Consider the following 17,819-nt stretch of genomic DNA (forward strand, 5'->3'; position numbering starts at 1 on the left):
TCCCTTCCCGCTGCAGGACAGCACAACGACGCGCGGATGAACCTCGCCATCGCCCTCACCGCTGCCAGGTACGGCGCTGCCACCGCCAATTACACTGAAGTGCTGCGCCTGCTGAAGAAGACGGAGCCGGGCAGCGGCAAGCAGCGCGTGTGCGGGGCACGCTGCAGGGACGTCATCACAGGTGTGTGCCTGGCCCGGAGCTGTGCTGGGGGATGGAGGTGGGAGCGGGAAGCGCTAATGGTAACTATTGATGAGCCGGCAAAGGAGCGTCTTCCCAGAGTGCAGTGGGGCAGCATTAGTGCCAAACTTGTGTCAGGCTTCTCACTCGGATCGCGGTGTTTTGGCAAGGTAGGCTGAGCCTCACCTCCAAGCCCTCCTGTCAAGCAGAGGCACTGCTGTAAAATGCCGTGTGCCATATGGTAGTAATACTGCCCACCGGCCAATTCCTCTTCTTTGAGAGGTGCAGCTCGGCCCGTTCCTCCCCTACCTCCTGCTCTGCCTTCACAGGCTGCACAGAACTTTCTGCAAAGTGCTTCCTCTGAAGTCTGGCTTTAAATGCAAACTTAATTCTTGAGAACAGCCGTAGCCGCTCCCTTCAGACAAGCAGAATGCGCGTTACAGTAAGTTAGGTTCACAGATTAATAACGCCGAGTGTCAGCGAGCAGGGAAACAAATGGGGCCCGTGATTGATGCTGTTTTCTTTCACAGGGCAGGAATTTGATGTCAAAGCCAAATGTGTTATCAATGCTACAGGACCTTTCACAGACTCGGTGCGCAAAATGGATGATCAGGAAGTACCCAACATCTGTCAGCCCAGCGCGGGCGTGCACATCGTGATGCCAGGTTATTACAGGTAACGATATTCCAAACCCAGACCATTTGTAACAATCTCTGCTGCTGGCTGTAATAAATAAGCTTGTGGGGACGTGGTTGTGGTTTTTATGGTAGCTTTCAATGCATGCTTGATGATTTAGTAATTATTATTCCTTATTTAGAAGGCTCCGGTACTACGTGTGTTGAAACACCAGCTTTATCTAGGTGGAGAAGAGTGAAGCCTCGTGGCTTTCTAGGTGAGGCTTAGCAGGGCAGAACTGCTGAAGCAGAAGGGCCTTTAGGCAGGGACTGCTGTAAGGTGCCTCTCCTACAAGGGGTGAGTTGGGCACGTTGACTGTTTCTTCATCCCGTTAAGAGAACAGGAAATGTAGAAAGCCTTCCTGAGAGCTTCCAGCCTTCTTAGAAAGCTTTCTGTCTTACAAAATAGCATACTATCTAGGCAGTCATCTGCCATTACGCTCTGCTATTAGTATGGATGGACGCCACTGGTGTTCGGAATGCAGCATGTACACAGTGTAGCATGTAGTTCAGAATGCCATTAAATGCTGATGGGTGCTGATGGGCAGGTGCCCACCCACCCTTGCTGGTTCAGGTGAAGAGGACCGTTCTACCTGTGCTGAGCTCACCACAGGCTCCTGGGGCCCTCTGTGAGCTTGCTCTGCAGACTCATTCCTGCTTCTCTCCTTATTTGTTGCTGCCAAACCAAATCCCCTTCTAACACACGTAAGCCATTTCAGTTGAAGCTCAAATACTACCTTTGGTTCCTGAAGTCATTAGCATCCTAATGGAAATTCACATTTATAGACTTATACCAGTTCTGTTGATACAGTGCACTTACAATAATGCCTTCCATATGACTGTTGCAATCCTCTGTGAATATAAATCTAGACTTTAGTGCACAGAGTGTTGTTGTTGCCTGAGCTGTCCCAATAGGACATGACCAGAGACTATAAAATTGTGGCATCTCTGGCCTAGTGGAAAATCACTCTTGCAATCTCTATTTTTTGTGTGTCTTCTCCCCATGACAATCAGGAAGTGACTTGACAGTTGCTTTAAAGCAACAGCAAAGAGGATAAAAGCTTTGTAATCAATCCAAGGTTGTTCACATATAGTACTGAGCAGGTGCATAGCTGTGTGGTTTTGGTGTAGGGCCACCAAGTCAGCTGTTGGGCTTGGAATCACTTTGAAAATTCCAAGCTGAAGATGGCTTGATACACGTGAGGGCTCTAATTACGTGTTTTGTAAATACCTAATAACTGTAACTGCTAATGTGGAGAAAAATTCTCCTCCTTGTTCCCCTGTGTGTGTCAGCGTGTGGGCATTGCTTTTCTTGCAAAATAGTGTCTGCCCACGTGCTGCCTCTGCAGTGCAGCTGATGAAATAAAACCGATTTCCATTCAGTGGGGAAGCCTGATCCAAGGAACTGCATAGAGATACTCATGGTATTTAACCTCAGTTGTATGGAGTCTTTATTCCTGATTCCAAGTGGATGGATATTCCTTACAAATAAGACTTAATTAATTGCATCTGCTTGCCTCTGTAAAATTTGTGAGAGTTGGGCCAATATTCTATAAAAGGGAATTTTATATCTAGACACAGCTAAGATTCTGTAAAACTAACATGAATGTAATGCGTTCACTTCCCATGGGATTCTTGCTCGTTTGTGTTCTTCATTAATAGTCCCAGTATTCCTCCTCTCATTAATTCTATTTTTAGTATACGTATCTGCTCTAGTAGCTGCAATAACTCTTTCATTTTCTATTGTTTAAACATAATATCTGCAAAAAGAGAGAGGATTCTGGCCACCTTTGTTCTGATTAGCACATCTCAGGCAGGAAGCCTGTGTGTGCAGTAATAATAACTTCCTCTCCATGAATTTCAGGTATTTACAGTCCTCTTAGATTTTCCTATCCTTTCTGTGTTTCAGGTTCCAGTTAAATTCAAATTAGAGAATGGTTTGAGCTGGAAGGGACCCTTAAAGGCCATCTGGTCCCACTCCCAGCAATGCACAGGGACAGCCACAGCTCCATCAGTGCTCAGAGCCCAGCCCTCACCGTGTGTGTCTGCAGGAATGGGCACTGCCACCTCTCTGGGCACCCTGTGCAGTGCCTCACCACCCTTAGCATGAACATCTTCCTTATTAAACATCTTCCCTCTATTAAACCTTAGCTCTGCTTTCTTGGAAGTCACCTGTTTTCTATTTAATTGCACGTATGAGGTTTCCACGAGGAATCTTCCATGTTCCTGATGTAACGCCCAGAATGAATAACTTACTGACTTCAAGCTCGAGAGTTCAGATCTGTCTTTGAGATGAAGCTGTGTTTAATTTGGTAGTCTGTAGCTCGTATTCTCCCATCTTATTTGCACTTCAGTAATCAGCACCCAGGTTTCTTTCCTCATTCGTGGTACGCTCTATGCACTGCTCAGTACAGCTGTGCTGCTGTTCCCGAGGCAGAAGCACGCTGAGGAGCAGGCAGGCTCCGAGCGCTCGGTGAAGTCAGCTGTTGCTGTGTCATTAGCTCACAGAGGGGTGGGCGTGCTGATGTTTGTTCTGCCAACAGGCACTTCTGCTCCATCTGTATTAGACTCCTAGGCTCTGTCTATTTGCCACTATATTTCTGTCTCCTGATGGAGTTTACAGACCCTAATCTGTCCCGTTTTAGTGATCTTGAAGGATCACTGGAGGAACGTGCCAGTGGGTGACAACGCTGTGCTGCGTGGTCACACCGGTTCCACTGCCATCAGAAGCTGTGTGCTAAAACCACGCGCTTTGAGCAGTGCTCCAAGTGCTTGTCGGATGCTTTGGTTCTTTTTGGTTGCTCTGCAGTTACTTCTATAAGACAGAATAAACAGAGCAAAGGCAGGCTGAGAAGAACTTCCCAGGACAGCTGGTGGTCATTGTCAGTAAATGAATTGACGTACAGAAGGCTTCTTCATTCTTTCTCATCTCTTGCTGTCGCCCTGTCGTACGTACTTCAGTCTGTAGGTGTTAGGTGAAGCTTAGCTTTCATTTTTACTCATTTCTCTTTCACAGTTTTTTACTTAAATCGTGTTAAAAATATATATTATTCTTTTGAGAATGTCTGAAGTTATCTGAATATTCTGATACTGTATATTAAATCTCTCGTTTCCTGTCTCTAAATCAATAGCTTTTTCATTTTAAAAAGTAATCATTTGGCTGACGTGATTTACCTTTCACAAACCTGTGTTGACTTCCCCTATTAAATTGTACTTTTCCAACTGTATGCTTAAGCTGTCTATAAATATCATCTAAAAAATGTTCTAATATACATGCTATATATGAAATTTTCAGCTGCTCCTAGCCTTTCCAGATATTGCAAACTTACCCTCAGCAATCAGTTTGGACTTCCTAAAAATGAAATATTCAGTGTTTCAGCTTGTAGCTTTCTTAAATAGGTAATTCTATCCAACCTCCAGTCTTTGTCTCCCTTCAGCTTGTTGTTAGTGGTTACCTTGGTCTGTTGAGTTATCCCCTCTGCTGATCCTTCCTGTATCCTCCTTCCAGTACCAGCAATAGGTGCAAAACCTGGAGACTGCTAAACTGCCTGCAGATGATTGTACAAGGACTTCCAGTACCTAGTAGCAAAGTCAGCGTCTTTCCTTTCAATAGAAGTTAACAGAAAAAGGGGCAGCTTTGAATATTCTCCTAGTGCTGTTTAGTGAGTGATTAAAACAACTTCTTCTTTTGTTCACGTGGATATTTTTACTATTATTTTTTACTGTTATTTACCAGAAACCTTGATAAGTTAGTTAAAATTTCATGTGCAAAGAGCTACCATCTTTCTCCTGGATCATTCTACAGCGCTGGCGCAAATGAATGAAGGTGCTGGCATCTGATTAGTCATTATGGAGGTGTATCTTCTGCCATTTCCCCTCCGAAGATGGTTCCTAGTTCAGGAATGCTGCTGGAAGCATTTGGAATGGATTTCTGAGGTCTGAATCCCTTGGCAGTCTGGGCTTCAGTTCCTGTTCTCATGGCAGGTGCTTACTGAATTCAGGCTGTTGGGTCATTGGAAGTTTCCTGTTTTAATGTACTCATAATGCTTATGATTTCAGTGTTTCTGTTGTCTCCTTTTTTCTACTTCTTCTTCCTAACTTTGCCTTCTCCCTCCCACCCCACCATAGTTGTGAATACAGGTTGCAGAAGTCATTGGGTTTCTTATCTGCTCCCTAAGTAAGTGACATCAGTTACCTGATAAATGGGGTTACTAATGTTTGGTCTGAGATTGTCTCTCCTCTTAGACACATTACAGACAAACCAGAGTTCTGTTTTTGTTTTTGCCTGTGCAGTGTTTGAGCCTTAGCTGTTCTTTGTGACACTAAGTCATTGTCTGTTTGTTAATACTAAAACCAGTTGTTCCTTCCACAATAGGGGTTTCCAGTAAATGCTGTTTTAAATTTCAAATCCTTATCTTTGAAATCCCAGTGACTGGAGGAGGCAGGTACCAGATTGCTCTCACTAAGGATGTGTCCTGCTGTCTGATGTAGGAAGTCACATTTTGGGAATCACATTTAAAGGCCTTAGCCCCAGAAGCTTTGAGAAATACATTTTAAGGTTGGGTTGTGGTGATCTCTTTTTGCACAGGAGCAAAGGTGCTGATGTAATAGTTGAACGTGTACAAGAACAGACCCTGGGGATGCCTCATCCGCTCTGAATCACATCCCTTCTTTTTCAGCCCTGAAAACATGGGTCTGCTCGACCCAGCCACCAGCGACGGCAGAGTGATTTTCTTCCTGCCCTGGGAGAAGATGACTATTGCAGGGACCACAGACAGCCCCACTGATGTCACCTCCCATCCCATACCGACAGAAGAAGATATCAACTTCATTCTGAGTGAAGTGCGCAACTACCTTAGTGTTGATGTTGAAGGTAGGGGTGTCAGTTGTTGCTGGGAAGGATAACTGCAGTATTTCAGTCTGAATGCATGCTGTCTGTCCCAAGTTCCTCCAGTGATTGACAGCTGTGTTCTTGCCCCTCTAATACTTGTGAGCTGTAAGCGTCATCTCAATCTGTTTCAGAGCTGTCGCTGATGCTTTTCCAAATACTCTCTCTCTACTTGGACCATTTAAATGGAAATCAGTTGATATCTGAACGTGCAGATTTCTTGTGCCTCTCATCTAACAGGCAGCTGCTGTCAGATGACTCATTCTGGCCTTTTTGGGTGGCAGATGCAAAGTTTGGCTGAAGTGAGTGGGCTGGTTGTATGTCCATACGGCTGTATTGTAGAATCCTCTGCTTTGATTGTAGGAAGACTTCTTCTGACTTTTCCTCTGTCTTCCATTTTTCTTGATGCTTTCTTAATTATTTATTGGTGTGGTAAATACCTGATAGTTCAGCTCTTGGTTGAAGAGGGAAGTCTGATGGGCAGAAAGGGGAATTCATCAAAATCACTTGGTGATGGTTGACCTCGGTAACTGAGCTGAGAACATCTGTGTTGGAAGGTGCTGGCTTGTTTGGCCTTAGTGCTAGGTTAAAGGTGAGAGATTTCCTTACTTTGTAGTGAGGTTTACTGTTTTGCTGGGGCTTTTTATTGTTGTTTTTTTTAATGGTTATGTGAAAACATCTGTGCTCCTGTTGTAGTAGTGCTGAAAGAAATCTGAAAACCACTGTTTGTCAGGAGCACTGCAATCTCTGGGATTTAGGAAACCTGCTGTCCAGCAGCTGGAAATATTAGATTACCAGATTCCTGAAATGAACAGTTTGGTGGCTCTCTTGGACAGCTTTGGGACAAACAGCCTTGAGGAAATGTACCCTTACTTTTCTGGTGCAGAAGCCAATGCCAGTCAGCATGGTGGGGCAGGCAGGTAGCTGGTGGTGTTCAGACTGAATAAGGCAGAAATCTTGCAAGGTTTTTCACAGAAGTGCATTATGAAGTGTTCAGTTCTTTTGAAGGAAACTACCTAGGTGTGCACACTGGCTTTCACATTGCAATTAGCAGTGTTTATAGATTGCCTGTTATTGAATTAACAACTGTGCTGGCCATATCAACTCACTGCAGACCTGCCTTTTTGCTGCCAGAGACAGTGCCAGGGTTATCAACTTACACAGGCTTGGATGTGTTCCAACTGTTTAATTATAGTGTCACGCATGCTGCTTTTTCTAGTTTCATTAGTTTATAAATGTAATATGGTATCTTATTTCTGTGATTAACACTTCATTTTGGCAGGTTAAACATGCTGGCAGAGCACCATTGATTTCTGAAATCTATTTTGTGTTCTTTGGGGATATTTTTACACCCTGTTACTGATTTCGAAGTTATCAGTTATTTGAAAGCTGCATCAAAAATTGTTTTGGGGCTTCGGTGTAAATTGGTCAATTTTTACTATTGTGAATTTAACAAGCAACAAAATGAATTTCATGAGATTATTGGTTCCATGTTTTATATGTTCCTGAAGAAAGTCCCTTTCAGAGGCTAGGGCTTTTTCCTGCAACTGTTAAGGACCTTTTTTTACTACTTGTTGCCTTCAGATTTTATTCTTTCACATTCAGTGAAAGGCCAGGATTGGCCGCTGGGATGCAGTAACTGCCAGGGAGCAGAGGAGTAGCATGGGGGCACGAAAATGGCCATTGAGTTGGGCTTCTTGTGAAGAGGGAAAATGCTTCTGAAACAGGAATGGTTGGGAAGGTAGGGCTGGAGGAGGTGGCTCAGAACAGCGTGGGCTTCTGGATGATCTGTGACAGATCACCTGGGCCCTCTGGGGTTGCGGTGCAAATGCTGGGGACCTGGGGGAGCAACAGGCCTAGGGGATGTGCTATAGCCTAGCAGATGCAGGCGTGCTTCTGACAGAGGCTGTGAATAAAGATCACTTATTTTTTCCAGATTCTGCTCTTGATAAATTCCACACTATGCTAAAAGCTTTCAAGTCCTAAAAGCAAATGTCGTAGGAGCAGACTTTACTTTGGTTTCTGAAGTGCCGTGTAAGGACTGCCCTGCCCACAGAAGCAAGGAGAATAAGACTTGTTGCTGCACTAGGTGCTGTTTGTGGTGGGATTTCTGTCCTGGACTGAGTGTTTTGTGAGCTGATCGGTGACTCTGATAGCTGAGTCTCATGGTGGATCAGTTCCAGAATCTCTCTCTTCTGTTGAATTCTTAACCAGTGTGACAGACAGGTCTGTCTCTCTTGGGCTTTGTTTTGGGTCAGACAGCAGTACTGATACAGAGAAGGGCAGTGCCGTTTTTCACACTGCTTGGAGGTAATGCTACAGAGACCATAAGATGGGGGGAAATGAATACAAAGTTCCTGACTGATTTTGGTTACCTTTTCCTTCTGGACAGTGAGAAGAGGAGACGTGTTGGCAGCCTGGAGTGGCATTCGTCCTCTGGTCACCGACCCCAACTCCAAAGACACGCAGTCGATATGCCGGAACCACGTTGTTACTGTTAGTGACAGTGGCCTTGTCACCATAGCAGGTAGGGGAGGTTCATTTCAGCTGTTGTTTTTGTTGGGCTTCCCCACTGCATTATGTGCAAGCATCTTTCTTCTTGCAGGGTGACGCTTTGCATTGCTACAGCTAGGTAGTGGTCTGTCTGTAGCAGTGTGACTTGTCAGAACAACTCTAGTAAGAGTAATATGACAAAATACATGGCCTGTGCCAAATTCATGTTTCCCTTGCTTTCCCCAAATAAAGAAGTAAATGTGTGCTTATAGGTGGGAAATGGACAACGTACCGTGCCATGGCTCAGGATACCATTGATGCTGCTATTCAGGCACACGATCTGCCTGCAGGTTCCAGTAAGACGATTGGGCTGCTGCTCCAAGGGGCTGAGGACTGGAGCCCCACGCTCTACATTAGGCTGGTCCAGGACTATGGACTTGAAAGCGAGGTGAGCCATTGTTACTGTTCGTGTGCTGATATTTCTGTGTTGGATGGTTTTGTTCTTTCCCTAAAGACAATATTTTCCTAATGTCTTAACTGTTTTCTGCTTTAAAATGTTATGAGATGCTAGAATGTTCCTTTCCTTAGGCACGACAAACCTGTGCTGCTCTCTGATCACATCTGAAGTAGAAGAGTTGAAGCACCACGGTCATTTATTTGGATACGTACATAGCAGCATCGCAGAATCACAGAATGGCCAGGGTTAGAAGGTCCTCAAGGACCATGAATCTCCAACCCCCTGCCACATGCTGGGCCACCAACCTTATTAGCATAGGTCTAACTCATTCAAAGGTCTAGCAGTTTCCTCTAGCACCATCAGAACCCAATTCAGCATCTTTGTTATTAGTGATAAGAGACAATAGAAAATGCATATATTTGATGTGCTTTCAAAAGCGTACTGAACTTGTTTTCAATTCCATAGGTGGCTCAACATCTGGCTTCTACATATGGTGACAAGGCTTTCGAGGTGGCCAAAATAGCCCAAGTGACAGGAAAGAGATGGCCTATTGTTGGAAAACGTCTCGTGTCTGAATTTCCTTATATCGAAGCTGAGGTATGTGGAAAAACTGCATCATGTTTGTGTGCTACTTGGGAATGAAGCAGATTCTAGAGCAGGGCCATCTCGCTCTGAAAAATACCTTCACAAGCCCTTTCCTTTGAGATTCAGATGTTTTTGTTTTCATTTTTCCACTTCACCTGATCGTGCTTAATGTTTTTCTGTAGAACCATTGCATCACTGAGGCGAAAAGACCTCCAAGGTCATCCAGTCCAACTGCCCACCTACCACCAGTATTTCCCACTAAACCACTTCCCTTTGTACAACATCCAGATATTTCTTGAACTGCCTCCCTGGCAGCCCATTCCAGCAGCTGAACGCTCTTTCGGAGAAGAACTTTCTTCTAATATCCCACGTGAAAGAAATGTTTTACTACAAATACATAATGTAACATGAAATATATCTAATGTGGACTCAGCTATGTTTTTTCCTTGCCTTGTTCCTGCAGGTCATCTATGGTGTGAAGGAATATGCCCGCACTGCTGTGGATATCATTTCCCGGCGGACTCGCTTGGCCTTCCTGAACGTGCAGGCTGCTGAGGAAGCTCTGCCAAGGATCGTAGACATAATGGGGAAAGAACTTAACTGGAACGAGCAGAAAAAAAAGGTACAAGGGGCCTTTTTCATCTGGAATTGTTTTGTTTTTTCTTAAGTCGTTTCCATGTTAACAAATGAAATTAATGGAAAATTTCAGTGATGCTTGCTTCCTGAGAGAATGGATATATTTGGTGTTTTGAAGTCTTCATCGAAATAGCTGAGAAATGAATTGGTATTGGCCAGGTGGAGGGAAGAATGAAAGCATTCCTTAACTTTAAAAATGAGGCAGACTTGGCATTACAGTCCTACTTCTAGTGAGTATTTAGTTCAGTGTCACTTCTTACAGGTCTGTCTCAGAAGAGAAGGATTTTGCAGTCTGTATCATTCTTTTTTCATAGAATCAGAGTGGTTTGGGTTGGAAGGACCTCTAAGATCATCTCATTCCAACCCCCTGCTACAGGCAGGGACGCCTCCATCCAGCCCAGGCTGCTCACAGCCCCGTGCAGCCTGGCCTTGAGTGCTTCCAGGGAGGGAACATCCACAGCCTCACTGGGCAGCCTGTGGCAGTTTTGAAAAGTGATGATATAGAGTTCCTTAACTTTTTTTATTTTCTAAATTATTTGGAAGGTCCCCATTTGCTTCCTCTGCTCAGTGCTCATGCATGCAGTGTAATCCTAAAAGCATTTACACAGCAATTAGAAGTCTTTACTAGGCTCGATATCCCTTTTCAAGATTAAAAGGTGCCAAAGTTGAACTCTCTAATACTTTTCAGCTACTGCTTGCTCAATTTTTGGACCTTAGGAAAGTTCTTGTGAAGTGGAAGGAGCAAATAAATTGTGTAAGGAAGAACTTGTTCTTCCTCAGATACAAGAAGACTTTTCCTTTTGGTTGTAGGAAGAACTTAAAGCTGCAAGAAAATTTCTGTATTATGAAATGGGCTACAAAGTGAAATCTGACCAATTAACAGACAGCTCTGAAATCACTCTAGTGCCTTCAGATATTGAAAGGTAAGTGAAATAAGGGATTCCTGGGTTGCTGGGAGTTAGCAACATCGAGTGTCATTTTTCTCCACTGATAATCCTTATCTTGCAGGTACAAGAAGCGATTCCACATGTTTGACAAGGACAAGAAAGGGTTTATTACTATACTGGATGTGCAGCGTGTCTTGGAGGTAAAGTTTCCTTCTGCTTTGTTTTTAATTGCAGCGTGGCTTAAGTAGTGCAGAGCAATGCAGCTGGTGTACTTTGTCCATCAAACAGGTCCAGATTGCAAAGTGTACCATGGTGCAGATCTGAATTTGGCTTTTTAATACACAAATTATGCTTAATTATATTCAAAATAAGATGGTTGGTTTTTGGAAGGTTTGTGGTAGTTATGTACATTGGCACTTACCTGACCCTGCTAAAAGTTGGGTTTTTTGGGTTTGTTCTTTTTTTTGTGTAGAGCATCAGTGTGCAGATTGATGAAAAAACACTCCACGATATTCTGAATGAAGTAGATCTGAACAAGAACGGGCAGGTGGAGCTCATTGAGTTTTTGCAGGTAAGAATTTCTCTCTTGCAAAGAAACTGTAAGTGCTGTGGCTGTGGGCACAGGTGCTCAGTCCCCCTCCTCCTCCCGAGCAGAAGAGCTGTGCTGGGGAGGAGGTGGGTGCTGTTGGGTACCACAGTCCTGGTGATGCTGTTGGCCAGAGCACAGCACAGAATGACGCACACAGCTAGTTCTAAGCACCTTCCAAATTCAAGGATATTTTCTGGGCAGAAGCAATTAACCCAAAGAGCAGGTCAAATTTTCAAAGTCTGCCACAGTGCAGATCTGAACTTGGCTTTTTTTATGCAGAAATTATGTTTAATTACCTTCCAAGTAAGATGGTTGTTTGTTTGGAAGATATATTGTAGTTGTGCATGCTGACACATACCTGACCTGTTAGAAATGACTACGGTGTTCAAAATAGCCTGGAAAATGGCAAAGGAGGAGCTTATGGTCAGAAGACATGTAGTCCATGTTATCCCACTGTAACTGCTGGGTTGAGAAACGATACCCCCATTTGTATGGACATTGCATTGGCAACCTGTATGTCTGCTTTTTGCAGGGCTTTAAAATAAGAAAATTAAAGGTGCTACTGAATGTTTGTCCTCCTCTTGCATAAGCAGTTTGCTAATCAGCTTTGTTTTTGTGGAGTCTTTCTTGGTGTGGTATTTCAAGTGAGTGCCATGTCTTTGCTACGTGGTGGCAATGATGAATGCTGAACATGAGATAAATTAATGCTGGGGATTTTGGTCAATGTCAGCCCTTTCTTCACTGTGTCAAGTTAAACAAACAAGATCAAGGCAGAGGAAATGGTAATTGTCTCTCTTGAGATGAGCTGTAGATAAGAGGAGCATTGTTGAATCTAAATGCAGAAAATTTTCACAGGTTGTGTCCAGCATTAGAAAAAAGGACTATTTATTTACCTAAGATGCAGCGATTTAGCTGGCTAACTGAAATGTGCATTAGTTGTAAAATGAAATAAAAGCTCCCCAGAGCCATCTGACTGAAATAACTGAATATCACAGGTGGCTTTCTGACTGTTGGGAAGGGTCTCCCTCTTGTGTCCTTTTGCATGTGAAAACTTCAGACTGGGGGGGAAAAAAACCAAAACACTGCCTGTAATGGCATGGGTAGATTGAAAATTGGGTTCACTTGGAGACATTGTGGTTAAGAAGTCGAAGCAACTAACACAGCCTGCTGTGGATTGCTTTGCTTTGCTTTGCTCTGGTGAACAGTCTCATGAGGAGTTTCCTGCCCCAGCTCTAAAATACAAGTGACAGGTCACTGTTTTGGTGTCATTTCAAAGTCACCTTACTTTAAATTGAGTGGCTCTGTGGTTGCAGGCTCGTCACGAGTGTTTCCCAGTGCTCTCCCAGCACTGCAGCGAGGTTGCATTGCACTTTGCACTTCCTTCACACAGAGCCAGGGCTGCACACAGGGAGCTGCTGTGCTGCACAGAGCACAGTGGGAAGCGTGGTAATAAGAGGAACAGGAGGTTGCCATGGAAAGAACAAAATACACGTGGTGTTTGTTTAGTTTTTTAATGGATCTGTTAAGCCAGTTCTCAATACTTTCGTGTTTGCTCTCTGAAAACTTTCAAGTAATTACATTGTACTGCCAGAACGCTTGTGGAAAGCTGTGTGCAAATATTTGTGGACGTTTATATTAGAATATAGGAACACATTGTATCAGAGTGGCTGCCTCCCTATCCAGGTGGGAGCAGAGCGATGCCAAGTGGCTGCATTTGACCCACTGCAGCCTGCCAGCCTGCCTGGGTCGCCTTGGGAGAGCTGCTCAGCGGTGCTGCAGGTGTTTCACAGATGGAGCGCAGGCCGAACTGTGCAAACAGGTGGTTCTGATTGAGAACTCGAGCCAGTTTTGCTTTTATTCACACCTGCTTTGTGGCGTTACTGCCCACGTTTCCTCAGGGATCCTTCTGGCACAGGCAGCTGTCTGATGGCAGCGATTGCTTCTCTGAAGGCTTGCATATGAAAGTTCTGTTCCTGTGGTGGTGCCGAAGGCTCAGCCTGCTCCTCCAGGAGTGCCTTTCCCACAGAGCATGCAGCGTAGTGGGAAAAACCACAGCAAGTTGGTTGTGGAGTGCGTGGTAAGGCAGAATGAATGGGTGTGATGGAAGGGCTGCCCCACTTGGAGCCTTCGTGTTGGTGTGGGTCACCAGGGGAAGGGGAGCAGCTGGAGGGAAGCTCTGGGCCTCTGCTTTCTGACTGCAGCATCTGCCTTTGCTCGGGGCTCACAGGGTGGCCAGAATGTCCCCAACAGCCTTGGAGGTTCTTCAGCCTTGGCTGGATCTGTCCCTTTCCCTCCCTGGGGAGTCACTCCTGTTTCTCAGATGCAGTACCAACCTATAGAGGTCTGGCTGCAGAAGTAATAGACTTTCCTACAGAAGGGAAGAAATCTGAAGGATTCCTGGCATTCACTGTGACTCAGAAACTGCTTTTTGTAAGTGCTGGTTGCTTTTCATAGTGGTCTTTGGCAAGCTGACTGTGTGCAATTTCAAGTCTAATGCTCACTTTATCCATGGGATAAAGAAGAATTAACTAAAGCCCTAGCACTAGCGTGTGTTCGTTAAGGTAGTGCTGTGTCCAGTTTCAAGGACTTAAAGGCAAATTAGTTTTAAAGTCTATAAAATAATTTGGATTTGACAGAGTTGTGGAAGTCAAGTATCCTGTCACTGCAAAGAAGGGTTTGTGAATATGAGGGGTGCAACCCGGGGTCAGTGCTGGATCAGCAGTGATGTTCTTCTGTTTGTTACTTCCAGACTGAGAGGGGAATAGAAAAAAAGTGTGGGTGGGGGAAAGCCTGTGGAATAGCTGGGTTATCCCACGTGGTTAAATGGCACCGCTGTTAATGGATGCTGCATTGCTACTTCCAAACAGGTTACATTTGTTGGTATTTCTGGAAAATGAAAATGGGCTTTGATGTGAGATTTTTTTCAAAGCATGCAGCAGTGTTGCTTTATTGGTATCATAGAATCACAGAATGGCCTGGGTGGAAAATAACCACAGTGATCACTGAGTTCCAACCCCCTGCTGTGTGCAGGTCACCAACCAGCAGCCCAGGCTGCCCAGAGCCACATCCAGCCTGGCCTTGAATGCCTGCAGGGATGGAGCATCCACAGCCTCCTTGGGCAACCTGTGCCAGTGCCTCACCACCCTGTGTGTGAAAAAATTCCTCCTCATATCCAACCTAAACCTCCCCTGTCTCAGTTTAAAGCCATTCCCCCTTGTCCTATCACTGTCCACCCTCACAAACAGCCGTTCCCCCTCCTGTTTATAGGCTCCCTTCAAGTACTGGAAGGCCACCATGAGGTCTCCCCAGAGCCTTCTCTTCTTCGGTGGACAAATGTTTTTGTCACTGCCATGTACCACGTGCCCTTGGACAAACTGACCAGCTGTGTGGAGCTGAGCCCGTGCTGTGGGGCTGGGCTGGCGTCCCCGCTGCTCTGCCAAGGAGCTGGGAGCGCAGCTGGGGCTGTGCCACCCACCTTTGTTCTGTGTGGAAGGGAAGCTGAGTTGCTCTCTCTGTTCTTCCAGCTGATGAGTGCCATTCAGAAGGGCTACGTCTCCGGCAGCAGGCTGGCTGTGCTCATGAAGACAGCTGAGGAGAACCTGCGGCAGCGCGTGGTGATCCCGGTGGACCGCAGCGGCGGAGGGCTGTAGCTCAGCACAGCTGCGTGTGCTGACAAACATTCCAGTGCTCCCGAATGTCCTTGCTCGTTCAAGGTGACTGATATCTGTAAAAACACGTGGGTGCGTTTGTTTTCTGTACTAATGGTTTTCTGTACAGCTCTTAATACTCCGGTATGTGGCCTTTTGGATGGGGTACGCTTCAGACATATGAGTTTATCAACAGGGGTTCTGGAATATGGTCTGGAAACACTGGTGCACGCACAAGCACATGGCATGTACTGCCTTGCTCATTAACTTCTAGATCACCTCTACCTTTAAAAAAAAAAAAAAAAGTGGTTCCTGCCTTTAAAGGGAGCGTTGCATTGAGATTTGCAAATAGGCATTTAGTATTTAAAAGCTGCTGATCTGTCTGCTTCAACAAAGGGCAGCAGAGGGAAGGCTGGTGCCTGGGATTTGAGATAGCTTCACAAAGGGAGCAGAAACTCACCTGCTGAGGGTACCAGGTACAGTAAGGAGCAGGCTGGTTAGTGACTGCCCTTCCACAGGTGCTGGGCTTTGCTCTCTTGGGGTGTGTAGTTATTTCAGCAGTACAGTACTTGGCCAGACACAAGTATCAGCAGTACAAAGCTGGAAAACAACACATAACCAACACTCCAATAATAACCCAGCGAGCAGCTAGGGGACAGCTTCCCTTTCTCCACGTTAATAACAAGCAGCTTCCTTCAGTCGGCAGCATTCTATTGCAGGGGGTGTTTTATGCTGTAAAGTGCTCTGTACTGTTTCCAGTTTGGGACAAATATGTAAAATATGATGGTTTTGATAACATAAGTCTTAATTTATTTAAAAACTCAGATTAGATTTCATAGATTTCTTGAGTATAAATACCAGCTGACAAAACAGGACCCTCCATTCCAAGGGCTCAGGATTCCTCCTTGTGTAAAATCTGATCTTTAACTGATGTCATCACTTTCACTAATGGAAACGGCGCGGTAACAGCCAGCAAAGATTACTTCTGTATCTTAAGGGAAAATGACTGCATGTGTGAAATGGAGGGACTGAGGAGTGTTGGTGGCTGAGCGAGTCGGGTGTTCGGGGCTGGACAGGGAGAGTGCTTTTAGGAATAAATAAAACACAAAGCTTTGAGAAGCAGATCTTTAAAACGAACACAAACCAGAGATGGGGTGAGCGTCACCTGAGTTCCTGTCAGTCTGAACGAGTGGTGAAACGCCTCCAGGTTTCTCTCCAGAAATACTGTCTCAAATGCTTTCCAAATGGTTTCTGCATGTTGAGTTGATGTCGTAGAGCTGCTTTGTACCAGAACTGTGCTGCTGTGGGTTCTGGCCGTTCTGCTGTGAGATCTGTAGCACTGGGCACAGCCCAGGGGATCAGTGAGTGAGTGTTTGACGAGGTGTTTTATGAATGGCTTCTGTGCTACTGTTAACTTTTTTGAGTGTGTTCCAGAAGATTCAAGTAAAGTGTGCACATACTCCATGCAGCTTCGCTTTTCTAAAACCCTTCTCAAATAAGAACATGGCAAGAGAGTTTACATCACACACGGCATGGAGTGGAACTGGGTGTCTTTGGGCTCAGCAGCAGGAGGGAGGTGCAGGGGGGGCAGGCTGGGAGCCCATGGTTCACTGTATTATTTAAACAGATGTATCTGTGAAAGTAGTGAGACCTTTTCCAGACCACGTAAAGAAAAAGGTTTAAAATATTAAATAACATCTGTATGGTTTGAAGAAAAATTCTCCTCCACTCTTCTGTAAATGGAACTGTTAAGAACGAACGCTGCAAGTTTCCCTGTAAAGCCAGGATGTTCTGCTTTGCACCCAGATTTATGTCCTTTGCTGGTTTGGTAATGCCACACGCAGAATGGGACTTTGGGGTTTCCTTGGCTACGCACATGTCCTCTGTAGGAGTCTGCTTTGCATCGTGGGTGCTTTACTGTCATGGATCTCTGCTCCTGTGTAGCACAGCAGGATCCTGTACAGCTGCCCTGAGTGCAGACAAGGCTGAGTGCTGGTTACAGCACTGTGCCTGCACGCAGGGAAGGCACAGCTGCTTAGTGCAGCACCTTGCCTCTGCTTTCAGGAATGTCATGGGGGGGGAGAAGAGGGAGTGTCGGTTGTTGGTTTTGATCTGCTTGGGTTTTTTTCTTTGCTCTTCTGCTTTGCTCCATGTGATTGCACTGATGTTGCTGCCCTGCTTTGTTCTGATCCCAGGTGGGGAAGCAGTGCTGGATGGTGGGTGCCTGGAGAGCTGCATGCCTGGCTGGGGAGCGTGTGTATGTGTATGTATGTATGTGTGTGTGTGTGTGTGTGTGTGTACACACGTCTTACCCTGGCACTACTGTGCTGTGCTGGGGGGATGCTCTGTGCTGAGCTGTGCGGCGCTGTGTTTGAGGCTGGGTTGTCGTTTTTGTAACTGTCCTGGTGTTTTATTGCCGTTATTTATTACTTTTGATATCGGGAATGAGCCGCATGCATTTATAGAGCAATAAGAGGATGTATTTAATGTGCCTTGTTTTTGACTGGGGAAGAACCAAACGCATGAATCAATAAAAGCGATGAAAGGCGCTCCGTTCGCGGGCAGTTTGTTACGGCGGCTCAGAAACAACTCCAGCGAGCCCTGCACAACTTTCTTAGAAGCAGAATGCTCACACAGGCACTCGTCAGCACACCTGACATCACCGTGACTGTGTTTTCCCACCTGAGCCCAGATCTCAGTGCTGTGTGGGGATGTGAAGGTGAGGGGTCAGCAGCAGGCGTGGTGTGGCGCAGCACTGCTGTCCTGCCAGCTGTTTGTCTGCGCT

At 45.4% G+C, this 17,819-nt stretch overlaps 1 protein-coding gene across 3 annotated transcripts in view; it reads left to right on the forward strand.

Annotated features, from left to right (window-relative positions):
• GPD2 (glycerol-3-phosphate dehydrogenase 2) overlaps window positions 1-17,584 on the forward strand; it is a 52,473-nt gene extending 34,889 nt beyond the window's left edge. For all 3 annotated transcript variants that reach the window (XM_042827338.1, XM_042827341.1, XM_042827340.1), the window contains exons 7-17: window positions 17-181; window positions 709-853; window positions 5,532-5,725; window positions 8,133-8,267; window positions 8,506-8,681; window positions 9,156-9,287; window positions 9,739-9,897; window positions 10,722-10,834; window positions 10,920-10,998; window positions 11,271-11,369; window positions 14,912-17,584. In XM_042827338.1, the coding sequence (XP_042683272.1) occupies window positions 17-181; window positions 709-853; window positions 5,532-5,725; window positions 8,133-8,267; window positions 8,506-8,681; window positions 9,156-9,287; window positions 9,739-9,897; window positions 10,722-10,834; window positions 10,920-10,998; window positions 11,271-11,369; window positions 14,912-15,037 (1,523 nt within the window). In that variant the 3' untranslated portion in view covers window positions 15,038-17,584. The remainder of the gene's footprint in view (window positions 1-16; window positions 182-708; window positions 854-5,531; window positions 5,726-8,132; window positions 8,268-8,505; window positions 8,682-9,155; window positions 9,288-9,738; window positions 9,898-10,721; window positions 10,835-10,919; window positions 10,999-11,270; window positions 11,370-14,911) is intronic.
• Window positions 17,585-17,819: the final 235 nt, after the last annotated feature.

Source organism: Centrocercus urophasianus, unplaced genomic scaffold (assembly GCF_019232065.1).
Source record: "Centrocercus urophasianus isolate 14NV4802_14NV808 unplaced genomic scaffold, USGS_Curo_1.0 seq_28, whole genome shotgun sequence".
Classification (NCBI taxonomy): domain Eukaryota; kingdom Metazoa; phylum Chordata; class Aves; order Galliformes; family Phasianidae; genus Centrocercus; species Centrocercus urophasianus.